The sequence below is a fragment of the Ursus americanus genome, chromosome 6 (genome assembly GCF_024610735.1).
Source record: "Ursus americanus isolate L20-20 chromosome 6, mUrsAme1.1.p, whole genome shotgun sequence".
NCBI lineage: Eukaryota > Metazoa > Chordata > Mammalia > Carnivora > Ursidae > Ursus > Ursus americanus.
The window spans coordinates 30,040,112-30,057,150 of NC_142132.1; the positions used below are offsets into that span (position 1 = coordinate 30,040,112).

The following is a 17,039-nucleotide window of genomic DNA, read 5'->3' on the forward strand; positions in this document are numbered from 1 at the left end:
CAAGTAGACAGGAAGCAGGCAGCTAGGAGCTAGGAGCCACCAAAGCCACATCAGTGTCCACAGGAGATGGGGGCTCTGACTCTTCACTTAGTTAACTTAATAAACTGTTTCAGCATGGTCTCATGGTATAACCCATACCTTGAGCAGAGGCTCTCAAATTTAGGGATCCCTGGATGGATTTGGGGAAAGGGGGCATAAACATCCCCCAGATTGTTTGCAAAATGTGCATATGTGTGCCCGTGTACATTTTTCCAGAGAAAGGCTCTGTGGCTTTTGTGAGATCCAAAGGGTTGTGTGACCCAAGTTTTACTCAATTGCTTCTAGAGACTTTGACCCCATAGGAGCAGAATTGGAAGGGTTTCATGAAATAGGAAAGACAGGACCTGGGAAGACCAAGGGGCCTGTGAGTTCCAGGGCCACATGTGCAGGCCTGTCACTGGGACATGCTGGTGTTTGGAGATGGGAAGGGGTCACTGTCGTTAGGCCTCAGCGAGGCACTTGCTCAGTGCCCTGCTTATTCCCTGTCCCACCTCTAGGCCTTATATGACTACGTTCCCAGTGAGAATGACTTACAACCCCTGCTGGCCTGGCTTAAGGTCATGGAGAAAGCCCACATCAACCTGGTCAGGTAGGTGTGGTGGAGGGGTGCCCCAGGCCCAGGGCTGTAGCCAGACCACCAGCTCTGCGGTGCAGATGGGAGGGACGCGAGCCGGAAGCTGGAGATGGGTGGCAGTATCTCCTTGTCAAGTGTGCTGTAGGCCAGCTCTGGTTCTGAGGCACAGGGCAGGATAGCGTGGCCTGTGTCAGCCAGGGCTAGTGCTTTCCTGCCAGAGCAGTTACCAGTGAGCTGTAAGGAGCAGCAAGGTGGGCTAAGCATACCACACTGGGGCCCGGGGGGTGGGGCCCGAGTTCCATTCTGATTCTTGTCACCCCCTGACTGAATCCTGTATGGTTGGCTTCCTTCTCAGATGATCTCATGCACTTTTCTGTGGCTTCACCCCTCTCCCCACCTGGGTTAACAGTTCCCTCCTTTGGGGTTACAGTCCTGCAAACCCAGTGTCTGCTCTGTGTCTGTGAGAACACTCACATGTGAGCTTCGCCATTTCATAGTAGCCACTTGATAATTCCACTTTTCCAGAATAAGGCTGAGAAGAAAATACGTGTATCAGTTGGTAACTTGCGCTGTGCCTGGAATGAGGGTTTCTGAGGGCTCTGGGGCCCCACCATGCTGTGATGGCCCTCCCGTCTGCTGAAGGGCTCCTGTAGGCCTGCTCTCTCCAGCCCCGTGCTGAGTGCATTCTATCATGGTTCACCTCACTCATCATAGCCACCCCAGGAGGAAGGTCCTAGCCTTTGTCATGAGCCAGAAACGGAGGCACCGTGAGGTACCTGGTCATGCCGCTGCTAAGAAGCAAAGGCAGGTCTCCAGCCCAGGTCTGCCCGGCCCACTTCCTTTTCCTGCACCATCCACCTTTTACCTGGAGGTGCCAGAAAATGGCAAAATAACCTTATTCTCCACTTCTCAGGATTTTTTTTTTTTTTTAAGATTTTATTTATTTGAGAGAGAGTGGGGGAGGGGGCAGAGGGAGAGGGAGAAGCAGACTCCCTGCTGAGCGTGGAGCCGGACTCCATCCCAGGACCCTGAGATCATGACCTGAGCTGAGGTCAGACACTCAACTGACTGAGCCACCCAGGCGCCGCCTCCGCTTCTCAGGATTAATCCTGCCGGCAAGCCTCCCACAGTTGTGCCACGGTATACGTCCCACGCTGTTTGTTGTAATGCTATAGGTAACAGCAAAAAAAACCTGGAAACCAAACACAACCTAAATGTGTCTGAGGAGAGGACTCGTCAGTATACAGTGAGGTACCATGCAGCCGTTAGGAGTTACTGAAGTAGAGGGGTACCTCCTGACACAGAGAGACCCCCAGCACGTATTGAGAAGGACGTGGATGGTGTGACTCTGCGTACTCTGTACTCTGGAGTGAGACTACCAGGGTGTGAATCCTGACTCCGCCCTCCCACTCGCAACGTGGCCTTGGGCAAGTTACTTTTCTGGGCCTCAGGTTCCCCACTTAAATTAAGTCATAGGACTTAATCTCAGTTGTCACAAGATGTAAATGAATGAATGCATGTTATATCAGTGCTTGGCATATGAAAAGTGTTACATAGACGTTAGCATACATTACTTTCTACATTTGTACGTGTGTAGCACCTTCTGGAAGAGTATTTGAGAAACTTAACCTTGATTTTCCTCCTGAAAGTACATCTGAAGGTCAGTCTGGGAGAAAAATGTTATGATAAAGAAAGTGTAGTCTTTATTTTGTATTCTGAAGACGTGCTTGAATTTTTTTACCACATGTGGCTATTAACTTGCATGATAGCACTTTTTTTTTTAAAGATTTTATTTATTTATTTGACAGAGATAGAGACAGCCAGCGAGAGAGGGAACACAAGCAGGGGGAGTGGGAGAGGAAGAAGCAGGCTCATAGTGGAGGAGCCTGATGTGGGGCTCGATCCCATCACGCCGGGATCACGCCCTGAGCCGAAGGCAGATGCTTAACCACTGTGCCACCCAGGCGCCCCGCATGATAGCACTTTTTAAAATTGCCCACTAGAAGGGCCTTGTAGAACCCTGCAGATCAGTGACTGTCGTTGGACCTGGGCCATGTGGGTCCCCAAGGCCCAGGACCAGGTCCCACAGAAGTCTTGTCTTCACAGACTGCAGCGGGACCTGGGGCTGGGCCACCTCCCTCGCTTCTTTGGAACTGCAACCACCTGCCTCCTCTCCCCGCACTCGCAGGTGGTGACAGCTGCCACTCAGAGCCTTCAGGTAGCCCAGCCCCGACTTTGGGGGGGAAGCAGAGAGTACAGAGGGTTCTACTGGCTGCCCTGTCTCTTCTGGAGCTCGCCCTAGACCTCCAGCTGTATCTGGGGAGGAGGTTCTCAGGGTGGGGATCAGCTTCCTAGAAGTGTCCAAAAGCAGTCACTTTTGCTAGGAGGGCTGAGTGGTGCTGGGAGGCTGCCTTAGGCCCAGACAGCTGTGGCCTCTTTTTGTAGGAGATCCTGAAGGAATGTGTCGCTCCCCACATGGCCAGCATTGGCTTTGTGACCTCTTCAGCCTCCGGTCCTGCCCAGTATGTCTCCAAGATGTTCAGGTAAGAACATAACATCCATGTTAGGAGGGAATAAATTGTACATTCTAGAAAGTTCCTTGTAATGACATGTGTTCCACTTGTCACTTACTGTGGGCACGTGCGCAGTGCCAGAGCAGCTGCTGTTGATTCGAGCACCGGCCACATTCCAGGTGCCTTCATGTGATGCTCATGAGTGTGGACTCAGCCAGTCATCTGGGGCAAGTTCTTCCATGTCCTCCATGTCTAAATACCCCAGGGTCCTCATCAGTCGAAGGTGATTGATGGAGGTGAGGATTAAATGAGGGAGTGTGTGTAAAGTTCTCTGAACTGTATCCGGCACGTAGTAAAACACTCAGTGAGTAAAAACTACTATTAGTCTTTGTGGTTTTAGGAGATACGTACTGACCCCCACTTTAAAGATGGGCAAGCTGAGGTCACCCAACTAGGAAGTGGCGGCCTGACAGCACAGCCCACTCTTGTTCACGTGCTGTGCTGCCCTCCACACCTGCAAGAGCAGCCATTCACAGACATGGCCACTGACCATCCTCGCCCTCCCTGCAGCCAGCGAGGAGCCTCGGGGCACCACAGACACCGGAGTGGTCCCAGGAAAGGAGCTAGGATCCGTGGTGTCTCCTCTGGGTCTGTGTGCTCGGCTCCAAGGTGTGGTGCTTTGGGTACTGCTCCTTGTGAGGAAATGGGCCTGTCACCTGTGGATGCATCTATGATGAAGTTTCAGGAAAACTCAGAAACAGAGCCACCCCCACCTCTAGCTCACCCATTTCCCCACATTCACCCCTATTGGCCATTCTTGCCTCAAATCTCCAGGAGGCTGGGAGGTAGAGCCAGCCTGGTGCCACGCTCCCCACTCAGCCCAGACCACCTCCTCTACCCTGGCATCGCATCTTGGGTCAGATCGGGAAAGCATGAGACGGTGACCAAGCATGGGCTTTGGAGGCCCAGTATGGCCACTAGCACAGTGACCCTGGCAGGTTTTTTCATCTCTCTGGGTCTCAGTGTCCTAATCTGAAGATGGAAGAAACACTGTATCTCAGAATTTTCTTTAAGCAGTAGGATTACATAAATGAAACTCAGCACAGGGGCTGCATCAAAAATGCTAGCTCTCCCCCTTGGCCTTTCCTGGGGCTCCATGCTTACTGGCCAGCTGGTGGTCTGTAGCCCATGGTGGCAGCCATTGACTTCCTGACTGCAGCCCAGGTGAGCATGAGCTTGGCCCTGACTGTCTGTTCCCGTGGCAGGGCAGTGGAGGAAGGCCTGACGTACAAATTCCACGCGGCGTGGAGCTGCGTGTTGCAGCTGCTGTGTGTCTTCTTCCAGGCATGTGGGAAGCAGGCCCATCCTGTGATGAAGAAGGTGAGCTGCAGAGCTGCTGGGGCCAGGGCAGGAGGTGGCGACTGGGCTGTTGGACTGTGGGCTCTTAGAGTGGTCACATGTCTGTTACTTCTGCACTTTACCCCAGGTTACACCCCCAATGGCACCCACAGCCACTCTGTCTCCAGGAAGGTGTCTGAGCCAACATGGGAGAAACAAAAAGAGGGGTGGGACCTCCGCTGGTGCCTCGGCCAGTAACTGCTCACTAGTCCTGGCTGGAGTGGATGGCTTTGAGTAGGAAACCACTGTGACTCTCCCTCACCTCTACCCCTTTCTTTCGTTTTTAATTCTCTGAATTTCCTGTAACAAGGGATTATAGTGTTTTAAGTAGCCTTAGGTCCCAGGGAGATACTGCAGCCCAGAGTCAACCATTTAAGGATCAGGGATCCCCTTGGGATCCTCCCCAGCTGGGGAGGGAGGCTCCAGACCCCTCATCAGCAGCTCCCGGCCTCATGGGGCCTTCGCTGACTCCCACCATTGTTGGTGGGAAGAAAGGAGCCACCCTGGGACAGCAATGGCTTCCTCAAGAAGCCTGGCCCCCAATAGGTTAGATTGATGAACTTGGCTTCCTACAAGTGAGGCCCTGGGGGCGGTCTGGGGGGCTGTGGTGGGCCAGAGGGCACAGCTCTGTCTTGGGGGGCTTCCACTCCTCAGCGTCTACTGATTGGATAATTGTCCCACGTGAGTGTGTCTTTTCCCTTTGCCAGAGTTTCCCATTTTTCAAGACAAACTGGAAATGTATGTTTGTATACAAAATCTGATTTTTCCGTTACTAATAAATACAGAATTTTTTTAGTTCTTAGGATATTGGGGAGGGGTGAGACTTCTCAGTGGGTTATTTGGCTATTGGTTTGTGATGTCTGGCCTAGAGCTTAACGTGGGCCTGTGCTCTTGACCTGACCCTCTTGGAGACTTTGGCCCAGACTCAGCTATGGGTGCCTGCTCTGTGAGCACGCCTTGATGGACCGTCTCGTGTCTCTTTGCTCCAGTGCCTCCAGTCCCTGTGTGACCTGCGCCTCTCCCCCCATTTCCCTCACACGGCAGCTCTGGATCAGGCAGTGGGGGCCGCGGTGGCCAGCATGGGCCCTGAGGTGGTTTTAGAGGCTGTGCCTTTGGAAATTGATGGCTCTGAGTAAGTGCGCCTTGGGCTGGCTTCCTTATGAGCCCCGGGGGAGCCAGCGGCTTGTTCTCCTTTAGCAAGGTGTTCGCCCTTTGCGGCAAGTCTCTGTGTGTTGCGTGGGGGTCAGCGGGAGAGGCCACAGCAGGGCTGGAGCTGCTCCTCGGCTTGGCGGGCCATGTGCTGCTGGGTTTGCTGCCCTCACCGGGCCCTCCCTGCCTCCCCCCAGGGAGAATCTGGATTTCCCACGGAGCTGGCTGCTGCCTGTCATCCGGGACCACGTCCGGGAAACGCGGCTTGGTTTCTTCACCACCTATTTCTTACCCTTGGCTACCACCCTGAAGAGCAAAGGTATGGGCCCCACCTTAGTCCTGGAGCCTTGGCTAGAAGGGGTCAGGAAGGGCTCCTAGGACATTGGGCAGAGTCCCTCTGCCAGGCAGGTGGCCAGCCAGTGCTTGAGGGCCTTCCTCAGGGAGGCTGTCCCTCACTTTGCTTAGAGGCACCGCCAGGCAGGCCAGCGATGGCCTCCTCTCTTACTGAGGAGATAATTAGACAAGTACGCAACAACTTATATGTATGCAGAGCCCTTCCTAGTAAAAATGTGACACAACCTACGTGTTCCTCAGTAGAGTTCTGCTGAACTTAGTTATGATAAAGCCCCACCGTGGAGAGAGGGAAGCCTTACGCGGGAACGGGCATATTTAGGAGATGGCGAATTGGACGGATTAGATTCAGATCTCAGCAGAGCCACACCACAGTTGGGTGACTTTGGGGGGGTCGATGCACTCCTCTGGGCGCGCTCCTTCTCTGGACTCAGAGCGCTAATTGCCGTGCGAGCGCAGAATGCAGTAGGCACGCGCACAGCCTACCGCTTAGCCTCCTTATTGTCGGGTAAAACCAGGTTTCGGAACGGTATGTGTATAGCACAGTCCTGTTTATATTCTTAAAAACGTGTGTGTTTAAAGAAATGTAAAGGAGTCAAAAGAGGTCGCGGCTGTCCCTGGGGGCGTAAGATTACGAGGAGACATCCACTGCGTGTTTTATGTAGCTCTTTCACATTTTTTTAGAATGAACAAGTACTATGTTTCAATTTGTGGGGAGGGAGAAATCACCCACATTCCTTTCCTCATTATTGGGCTTTTGGGTTTGGTAAAAATGAGGCCCGCTGGCCCGAAGGGTGCCCGGGGTCCCACCGTGTCCTTGTGTCACACGCAGCAATGGATCTGGCGCAGGCGGGCAGGACGGTGGAGTCCAAGATCTACGATACGCTCCAGTGGCAGGTAGGGGATCAGCCAGGGGGACGTGGGTTGGATGGCCCAGGGGCCTGGGTTGCTGGGCATCACTCTTCGTGACCATCTCCCCTCCCCAGATCTGGACCCTCCTGCCTGGGTTCTGCACAAAGCCCAAGGACGTGGCCGCCTCCTTCAAAGGGCTGGCGCGGACACTGGGCACAGCCATCAGTGAGCGCCCGGACCTGAGGGTCACCGTGTGCCAGGCCCTGCGCACCCTCATCACCAAGGGCTGCGAGGCGGGTATGTGTGGGCTCTGGGGCCGGAGGCGAGGAGGGGGATGGTTGCGATGGCCCAGGTCTCCTGGCCTGCTGTGCCACACTGCCTGAGCCATAGCTGTTGCTTTGCAAGGACCTGGGGCTTCTGCTGGGGACCCTAAGGAGTTAGTAGGACACTGAAAGCTGCCCCTTTTCTCTTTTTACTCGCACTGTGCTGACAGCAGCAGGGTGTTGTCCAATCCATGTTAAGAGCTGTATCATGTGGCTGGCTCTTGGCTGACCCAGAGGACAGAGCCATGGAGGAGCATAGAGCATGGGGGCACCTCTTGTCCCAGAGAAGCCCCAAATCCATGGGCTCCCGGTCCTGTCACGAGTCCTCCAAAAGGATGCCTCTGGGCTGCAGCGCTAACAGCCTTTGAGGTGGGGGTTGACTCCTGCCCCTTTTATGCAAACTTTGGTCCTTCTGCCAGAGACTGACCGTGTGGAGGTGAGCCGTTTTGCTAAGAACTTTCTGCCAATCCTCTTCAACCTATATGGTCAGCCTGTTGCAGCCGGAGACACCCCAGCCCCTCGCCGGGCTGTGCTGGAAACTGTCAAAACTTACCTGACCATTACAGACCCTCAGGTGAGCTGGTGGAGGGGAGGGAGGAATGCTGTCGAGGGAGTGTTGGGGTATGTGTGTTGGAAAGGCCCCACCCTCCAGGGCTCACTTGGGCTCTGCCACCTGGGGGACAGGGCACCAGATACCAGCAGCACCTGGGTCACGAGGCTTCTAAAGGAGGTGTGTGTGGGGAGGGGTGTAGTTCTGCGATCTGCTCCTGCTCCGTGTTTCTCTCTTTACCAACTCCCTCCTTCTCATCCCCTTGGGGCTACCAGTTGGTGAACAGCTTCCTGGAAAAAGCCAGTGAGAAGGTTCTGGACTCCACTAGCTCTGACTTCACCAGGTAAAATGCCCCGCTTGAGCTGGGGCGGCCCAGGGAGCCGGAGGGTGTGTTGAGCAGAAACCCTGTGTCTTCTCTCTGGCATTATTTAGGAAAGTCTTGAGATATTGAATGTCCCAGCTCTGTGGTGAAGCCTGACTGGCTCCTTCTTCCTGGAGAGGCATTAGAGCCTGCTAGGAAGGAGGCGGACCCTGGCGATGCACTGCCCAGGTTCAAATCCCAGCGCCACTAGTTATAAGATACGTGACCTTGGACAAGTTACTTACGTGCCCCGTGCCGTCTTTGTCCTCATCTGTGAAAATGGGCACAAGAATAGACCTGCAGTAGGGTTATAGTGAGGACCGAGGGCTTGAACACACAGAAAGCCCTGGAACCACACCTGGTTCCTTATGGCTGCACTGGGTGCAAGCTGTGATTCTTGTTCACAGGCTCCTTCAGGGCCCCTGGCCCTCCTCACCCCGACTTCTCCCACTCTGTGCCCGGTAGATAGAAGACACTGAGTCTGTGCCCTTCTCTAGCCCCCCTAAGCCCGTCCTTGGTCTCCCGCCCTGAGCAGACTGTCTGTGTTGGACCTGGTCGTGGCCTTGGCGCCTCACGCGGATGAAGCCGCCATCAGCAGGCTGTACTCCACCATCCGGCCCTACCTAGAGGTGAGCCACGCAGGCTGGAGTCCCGCGTGACCACACCTGGGGAAAGGGGACTCCTTGGAAGGGCGGGACCGGTCTTCGTGTCTGGACTATTTGGGTGGACACAGAAGTCCAGGTTGGAGCCACCTAACCTCAGGAGAGCTGTCCTAGGGGGAGTAACAGAGCTCCTTTGCGATGGCAAGGAGTTAGTCAGGCAAAGAAGGGGAGAGGGGAGTGGTCCAGCTAGAAAGGGGAGCGGGCACACGGGCCCTGGTGCGTGCCAGGCACTGGAGTTCGCGCTGCTGGATGAACGTCACTTGAGGCCAGTGAGTGGAAAGGGGTGGAGGCTGGGGTGGCTTCTCTCCCTGCAGCATCTCCTGCCCAGCACAGCGTTAGCCTCCCCACCCATGCTCTGCCGGCCCTCTCAGATCTCGTGAGCTCCAGAGGCAGGCCCTGGTCCCAAGTTCTCCCGGTGCTGGTCACAGTTAATGTTGGCTGTTCTGTGACTGTTGTTGGACAGTGGTAGTGGGGGGTGGGTGGATGGATGGGGGACCCCGGAGTCCCCTTCCTCACCCACCCCTGCCCACCATGCACCCTCCCAGAGCAAGGCCCACGGAGTACAGAAGAAGGCCTACCGGGTGCTGGAGGAGGTGTGCGCCAGCCCCCAGGGCCCCGGGGCCCGCTTTGTGCAGAGCCACCTGGACGACCTGAAGGCGACCCTGCTGGACTCGCTGCGGAGCACTTCCTCGCCTGCCAAGAGGGTGAGGCCTGCAAGGCAGCCGCGCGCTGCCCGCGGGAGGATGGGCCTGGGGGGAGCACCCGCGAGACAGGGAACTTGAGGGGCACAGGTGGCACTGAGGGGGCCTGACTGTCCTTCCCCCCTGCCCTGCAGCCCCGTTTGAAGTGCCTCATACATATTGTGAAGAAGCTGTCAGCTGAGCATGAGGAGTTCATCACTGCCCTCGTCCCGGAGGTGAGGGGTGCAGGAGGGGGCTGTGTGTGTTTCTTGAAGGGTTCCTTGGAGTGTGGCTTCTGAGGACCTGTCAGGTTCAGGGGAGAGTAGCATGGGGGTCAGGGGTGCCTCGGTTCTCTGCCTGGGAGCATGGGTGCCCCTGCCTGCCCCCTTATGCCTCAGGCCACCACCCAGTCCTGCGGTGGCCAGCTCCGGAGCACGTGTTCAAGGGGTTGTTTGGGCAGGTGATCCTGTGTACCAAGGAGGTTTCGGTGGGTGCTCGGAAGAACGCTTTTGCCCTGCTGGTGGAGATGGGCCACGCTTTCCTTCGGTTTGGCCCAAACCAAGAAGGTGAGGTGTGGGTGACACGGGGCTGGGGTAGACGCTCTGCTCACCGGCCTTGGGGAGGCACCCCTCCAAACCACTGGCCAAAGAGAAAAGGTGGGGGGAGCTGCCTGGCTTTGGAGCTGGGCAGGCTGCTCCTCTCTGGCCGGAATCCCCTTCCCTGGGCGGCCCGAGGTGCAGCGTGCAGAGTGGCTCTGCCTTCGTGTGACTGTCCTCGTCTCACCCTCCCAGAGGCCCTGCAGCGCTACCTCGTCCTGATCTACCCTGGCCTCGTGGGAGCTGTGACCATGGTCAGCTGCAGCATCCTGGCCCTGACCCACCTCCTGTTTGAGTTTAAAGGTGAATGGTGCTTCTTTGAAGGCCTGGGGAGCCATCAGGGTGGGAAAATGCCCAGAAGGTCATAACAAGGTCATCATCAGAACAGGGTAGCTACCACCTTCTTCCTCGAGGGAGGAGGAAGAGCCAAAACCAAGCCTGGCTACCTCTTGTCCCATCTGCTGCACGTGTCATCTTTCCTGCCCACCTGCAGCTGCCTTGTGTCCCACTGTCAGAGTGGATCAGAGGAGGTCAGGTCCTGGGTCCGGATGTTAGTCCTGCTTCTGCCTCTTACCAACCATGGGAGACCTTGAGCAAGTTTATGGACCTCTTAGAACCTCAATTTCTTATCTCTAACATGGGGGAGAAAAACAGGACTTGCTCACAGGTTGGCTGTATTCTGTGGGGAGTGACTAGGACCGTGCTGGGCACACAGAAGTGCCCCAAATGTTAGTCCCAACTGATGTGACCTGACAGGGATCTTGGGTGCGGATGGGGCCCCAGGCGTATCTGACAGTGGCCCTCTGGTCCCCCCCAGGTCTCATGGGGACCAGCACAGTAGAGCAGCTGCTGGAGAACGTGTGCTTGCTCTTGGCTTCCCGCACCCGCGACGTGGTCAAGTCGGCACTGGGCTTCATCAAGGTGGCAGTGGTTGTCATGGATGTGGCGCGCCTGGCCAAGCACGCGCCGCTGGTGGTAAGTGCCCCCCTTCCCCTCGGTGGGTGGCAGCCTGGCCTATGGCCTGCCGGCAGGGAGGCAGTGAGCCTTGAGGCCAGCAAGTTCCAAACGTGTTTAGCTGCTCACTGTCTCATGGAACAGGTCCCGCAGGAGCCCTGGAAGGGACCGGTCGGGTAATGCATACCCGGTGGGAGTGAGGAAGGGGCATGGTGCCAGGCCGCCTCTTGTGAGCCGCCCCCTCCCCCTCCACGGAAGCAAGGGCCCTGCAGGCCAACGCCAGTAGGCAGGGCCACCTTGTTTTACAGATGGAGAAACAGAGACCAGAGAGTTTCCCAGGTCATAGTGCTAGAGAGAGTGGCCTTGGGACCAGAATGTAAAGCTCAGAACTGACTCTCAGGCTCTCCCCTGGTGGGCCCTTTTTTAACCCCCGCTTGCATTTTGACCTTCTGGGTTCGAGGAAGCTCCTCTGGACAGCCCCGCTGGCTCCAGAAGGGCCCGCAGAGCCTCCGGGGTTGGGTCCTGGCCCCTCAGCTGGACCGAGGGTGTGCCACTGGTTGGGTCTGTCCGGCCACTACCTCCACTGCCTCAGTGTTGCCCTTCCAGCTGGGTAGGGTCCCATCAGACCTCCAGGTCCCTCTTGCCTCTCATCTTCATATCTGGCCTTGGATCAAGGCAAGAAAGGGCAGGTGGGGGTCAAGGTAGCCTGCTTCCTCACTGGGGACCAGAGATGAGAAGGGCTAGAGCAGTAGTCTGTCATGGGGTGCCGAGAATTTACAAAAGCCTTTCAAAGGATCATTGGGGCCCTGTCTGGAGACGCTGCAGAGAGTGAGATCCACCACCCAATCGTGGGTCCCAGCCAAACCCAATGAAGGTGTGCGAATAGTCCAGCCCAAGGTGAATGCGGGGTGGTGGAAGGGATGTGTGGAACCCAGAGGAGCCTGGCAGTGTTGGGGCACAGTGTGGGCCATGGCTTCAGAGAGACCTGGGCTGACTGCTGCCCCTGGCCGTGAAACAGCCACTTAACTCTCTGCGCCTCAGTTTCCTCATCTGTAAACGAGGGTCATGATTGATCTGCCTCATGGGGTGGTTCTGAGGATTCAGTGAGGTAACGCAGATGAGATGCCAGATGCTGTCGAGACTAAAGCTGTAATCTCGGAAGGGTGGTCGTGGATTGTCACAAAGGAGGCTTTAGGGGGACGGTGGAAGTCTGCCCACGTCGCAGAAACACAGTTGGACCAAGGGGTGGGCCAGGAACAGGGTTGCTGCTGACCCTCACCCCTTCGCTGTATGCCTGGTCTGCATTGCTATGAGAGGGCAGATGGGGTGGAGGGCGCCCCTGAACCCTCGCTGCTCTGCCCGGCAGATGGAAGCTATCGGGAAGCTTTCAGATGACATGCGGCGGCACTTCCGCATGAAGCTTCGGAACCTGTTCACCAAGTTCATCCGCAAGTTCGGGTCTGTGCACCGGACCGAGGGGGAGTTGAGGGTCTTCCAGTCCCCGCACGGAGTCTGCAGAGAGGGCGCGGGGCTGGGGTGGGGCGAGGCCCCCTGTGGCTGGAAGGGCTCTGGCCGAACCCTCCTACTTGCGGAGAGCGCTTTCTGGCCCGCGCGCCCCACCAGCCCCTCGTCGCCCTGCAGGTTTGAGCTGGTGAAGGGGCTGCTGCCTGAGGAGTACCACAGAGTCCTGGTAAACATTCGGAAAGCCGAGGCCCGCGCCAAGAGGCACCGTGCTCTGAACCAGGCTGCCATGGACGAGGAGCAGCAGGAGGAGGACGAGGAGCCTGCCCAGGGCAAAGGCGACAGGTAAGACCCGTAGTGGTGTCCTGGGGACCCGGTCTCCCTCAGCCCGCGACCTGCCCAGGTCATGCGCAGCTGCCCGCACCTCTCCTGGGAACACCCTGACGTGCCGCTTCTCTGTGCTTAGCATCGAGGAGATTTTGGCCGACTCGGAGGAGGAGGAGGAAGAGGAGGAGGAAAGGAGCCAGGCCAAGGAGCGCCGGAGGCTGGCCCGACAGAGGAGCCAGGCGTGGCTGAAGGAGGGGGGCGGGGATGAGCCCCTCAACTTCCTGGACCCTAAGGTGGCCCAGCGGGTCCTAGGTGAGCAAGAAGTGGCTGGCACATGAGCCTGGAAAACAGGCTTGCCTTGGTGCCAAGTTCGGGGGTCAGGGGTGACGTCCACAGAGGCCAGTGGGCACCCCTTGATACCACACGCACACATCATTGAGCTGCTGGCGCCCGTCTTGTTGGTTAGGATGAGGCTGTGGGTGGGTTAAGGCTGACCTGGCACCTCCTCACTGCCCGACTCTGCCACACCAGCCACACAGCCCGGGCCCGGCCGGGGCAGGAAGAAGGACCACGGCTTCAAGGTGAGCGCCGATGGCCGCCTCATCATCCGGGAGGAGGAGGAGGACGATGCTGCCACGGCTAAGACGGAGGAAGAGGAAGGCACGAAAGGTGGGACCATCGTCCATTCTAGGGACACAGCTCTGGCCTGGGCAGGGCTGCACTCGCTTGTTCGTTCATTCACTCCTTGTTCATTCACTCATTCATTCAGTGCCCGCTTGCTGGGGAGCGTGGGTAGCAACAGATAGAAGGAGCTTTGGAGCTAAGGTGACTTCCTCAAACTTTTTGAGTTCTCAAACTTTTTTGACCACATTAAGAAATCTTTCTATTGCAAGCTAGCCGTTTATACAATACATATATAATTCAAACAGAACTTGCAAAACGCCCAGCTTCCTCTTAAGCACGCGTGACGCACTTTGTCGGCCTGTATTCTGTTCTGCTGCTTTCCTTCTCCCCTTTCTCCCATTTTTTTCTTTTCTCTTCTTCCTTTTTTTGGGGGGGAGGTGGTTTTTTGGGGGTTTTGGGGTTTTTGTTTTTTGTTTACATTTTGTTAATGTAAACTTGGCTGAAGCCTGGAAGCTCGTTCAGAGGTAGAAAGTCCCAGGCTCAGAGAGCCTGCCCTGTACCCGACTGCGTGGTCTCCTGTAGTCTGGGAGCCATTCTGGCGGGAAGTCTCAGTCCTGGGGAGTCTTTCCTGCTCCCCCTCCCCTGTGTCATCCGTTGGATCAGAAAGCATGTCTTCTAACATTTATGTGCCTTCCTCTTTTTTTTTTTTGTTCCCACTGCCGTGATCCCTGAGCCCTTGACTCACTGCAGCCTCCTAACCAGTGTTCTCACAGTGCCCCCTGCACCCAGCTTACCTGCTGTGTGACTGGGGACAGTCACTAATCTCTCTGTGCCTTAATTTCCTCACTCCAAAATGGGCATCATACCAGTACCTACTTCAGATGGTTGTAGACAAAGTGGGTACCAGAACAGCTGTGTCTGTGTTTGGCGGAAGGGTGACCACACTCGTTCCCCATCCGGTCCCACCGCTGTCCCCTCTCACCGCTTTCTATGTTCCAGTCTCCTTGCTCCCTTCTCCTCCTGCCTCCCCGCTTCTTTAAGATCCAGGCCGAGTGCTTTTCTGTGGCCTGTGCATGGCCCTCAGCGTCTGGCCTCATCCCCCAGCGCACCTGGCAAGCCTGGGTACCAGCCCAGCATGGGGCACGTCGTCCCAGGTTGTCTTGTGACGTTATTTGCTTGTTGATTGACTTCACTTGAATGTGTCTCCTGCCCAAGCTGGTCAGTTTCATACTTTTAAGCTAATAGCTTTTTTAAACAATGGTGGGAAAGTACATGTAATATAAAACTTCCCACGTGAACCATTTTTGAGCATGCGACGGACTGGTGTTCAGTACGTTCACATTGTCTTACAACCAATCTCCACAACCCTTTTCATCCACAAAACTGGCACTCCGTGCCCGTTCAACAGCAGCTGCTCCTGGACCCCCCGCCCCGACAGTCACCATTCCAGACTCAGTCTCTAATCGTTTGAATCTGAGTACGAATCTAGGTGCCTCATGTAAGTGGAATGACGCACTGTCTGTCTGTCTGTGACCCGCGTGTTTCACTTAGCATGGTGTCTGCAAGGCTCACCCGTGCTGTAGCGTGTGGCAGAATCCCCTTTGTCTACGCAAACCCGTGGCTCATTCTGATTGAGACGTTTGTTTTGTGTCGTTGAGTTGTGGAAGGCCCTCACGTAGTCTGCATATTAACCCTTTATCTCTTGTGTGATTTGAAAATACATTCTCTCATTCATTCACTAGAGTGCATTTTCAGTCTGCTGTGTCTATGACACACAGAAGTTCTACAATTTTGTGATAGTCAGTTTTATCTATTTTTATTTTGGTTGCCTGTGTATTTTCTTGGTTCATACTTCTTTGGCTCATTCCCTCACAGTGCTCAGCTCATAGAGGGCAAAAAAAAAAGGATTCTCAAGTAGGAAAACAAGGCTGTCTTCCTGACAAAGCGGAACGTCTGTGAGGCTGGCACGTGCCTGACTCCCCAGGAAACCCAGGGATTTCTTAAGGTCTCAGAATAAGCTGTGTCTGTCTCGGAAGTGGGATCACCACTTACTTGAGGGGCCGTCATCCCTGGGGCCTAGGATGGGAGAGATAAAGGGGCATTCGGTGTTCAGGGGTCTTGTCTCCCCCAGAAGGACACAGATTTTCTGGGGCCGGAGTTGCCGGCTCTGTCAGCCTGATGAGCCAGGAAGAGGTAGGATGAAGTGTGTGCGGGCCTTGGGCAGACGGGGGTGCTCCCTGCATGCTCACAGGCCTCTCTTCCTTTTGGTTCCAGGGGAAGATGAAGAGATGGCTGACGTGATGGAAGACATGGGTGTCAGGAGTGTGAGTACTTCCTCTGCCGGGGGCTGTGCCCTTAGCTTCTCAGCCATCTTGCCCTAATTCCCCTGCTCCCACTGGCCGCACACGGACCCACCCTCCCTGCTTCCCGAATGCCCAGGAGAGCCTTGCAGGGATGTGTAGGGGGCGGGCCGGAGGCTGTAACGGGTGACTGCTCTGGGGGGCGTGGGAGGGGCTCTGAAGCACCCGATGCTTCCGTGTTAGCTGAGCTTTCCAGCTGAAGGAAGAAGAGCAAAGCCCTTCTTCTCTCCACCGAGAGCACATGCAATGCGAGCTGCAAGGCAGCAGCTGGCCTGTGTGTTCCAAGGGGTAGGTTCCTGCATGGGCCAGGGGCAGCCACCACTGAGAAGTGCAAAGGGCGCCACGCGTCACCTCACCTAGTCCTCATGGGTGACGGGGACTCTTATCATCCCCATTTCCAGAGGCGGCTTACAGAAAGTAAGTAGCCTGCCCAAGGTCACAGGGGTTGTTAGGTGCAGAACAGGGATTTGAACCCTGGCCTTCCAGTCTCCTGAGCCCAAGAATTTAACCCCGTTGGTACCTCCCAGGATGGAGTACAGCCTCTCACCTGCCCCACCTGAACCAGCGAGGGTGATGTGGGCTCAACCTCTCACTGTCCCTCCCAAGCCCAGCGTACAGCACTTCTGGGGGCATTTTGGAACAGTGTCTTTCCTCTCTGTTCTCTCAGACTGTAGCCAGCCCATCCAGCCTTCTTGAGTGTCCCTCTTGGGAGACAGCTGCCTAAGCAGGGAATACTGTATTAGTAGTGAAGACGCAGGTCCTGGGGTCCCATTCCAACTTCAGCCTGACCTTTCAAACTCCGTTCCTCACCTGTAAATCTTGTAGAATTATTGGGCTGGCTTGATGAGATTGGACATGTCAAGCGCTTGAGTATAGTATCTGGTGATCTTTTCCCCGAATTACTGCTTTCGTTACTATCATATTCACAAACGCCCTATCCCTGGCCAAATGTTCATCTTCCCTCCAGTGCCCAAGGAGCGACCTTGTTATCAGAGTATTGCACCCATGCAGAATTCCGTTTGGAGATCTGGATGAAAATCAGACATAAAAGATCAGAGAGTTACGGGGTCATAGGGTAGCTGAGGGTCTGAGAGACCCCTGAGGCAGGAGGCCTCCTCTGAACTGAAGCGTAAGCTTAGGTTAAGATGCCCGGACAGGCACTCGGAACCCTGGAACAGGAGTTCTGTGTGAAGCAGCCAGATGAGTATGCAGTCAGGGCCTTGGCTGGAACCTTGCTTCTGTGCTGTCTAGCTGTGTGATCTTGG

At 55.8% G+C, this 17,039-nt stretch overlaps 1 protein-coding gene across 1 annotated transcript in view; it reads left to right on the forward strand.

Moving 5' to 3' along the window:
- The window catches only part of RRP12 (ribosomal RNA processing 12 homolog), a 28,118-nt gene that overhangs the window by 8,011 nt on the left and 3,068 nt on the right, over positions 1–17,039 (forward strand). Inside the window, exons 10-30 of the mRNA XM_045784967.2 lie at positions 537–628; positions 2,720–2,831; positions 3,059–3,156; positions 4,392–4,506; positions 5,514–5,656; positions 5,871–5,992; positions 6,857–6,921; positions 7,011–7,173; positions 7,619–7,773; positions 8,025–8,092; positions 8,646–8,739; positions 9,318–9,476; positions 9,608–9,688; positions 9,913–10,018; positions 10,244–10,351; positions 10,866–11,023; positions 12,369–12,460; positions 12,644–12,808; positions 12,930–13,102; positions 13,322–13,459; positions 15,689–15,738. Of these exons, the coding sequence (XP_045640923.2) occupies positions 537–628; positions 2,720–2,831; positions 3,059–3,156; positions 4,392–4,506; positions 5,514–5,656; positions 5,871–5,992; positions 6,857–6,921; positions 7,011–7,173; positions 7,619–7,773; positions 8,025–8,092; positions 8,646–8,739; positions 9,318–9,476; positions 9,608–9,688; positions 9,913–10,018; positions 10,244–10,351; positions 10,866–11,023; positions 12,369–12,460; positions 12,644–12,808; positions 12,930–13,102; positions 13,322–13,459; positions 15,689–15,738 (2,457 nt within the window). The remainder of the gene's footprint in view (positions 1–536; positions 629–2,719; positions 2,832–3,058; positions 3,157–4,391; positions 4,507–5,513; positions 5,657–5,870; positions 5,993–6,856; positions 6,922–7,010; positions 7,174–7,618; positions 7,774–8,024; positions 8,093–8,645; positions 8,740–9,317; positions 9,477–9,607; positions 9,689–9,912; positions 10,019–10,243; positions 10,352–10,865; positions 11,024–12,368; positions 12,461–12,643; positions 12,809–12,929; positions 13,103–13,321; positions 13,460–15,688; positions 15,739–17,039) is intronic.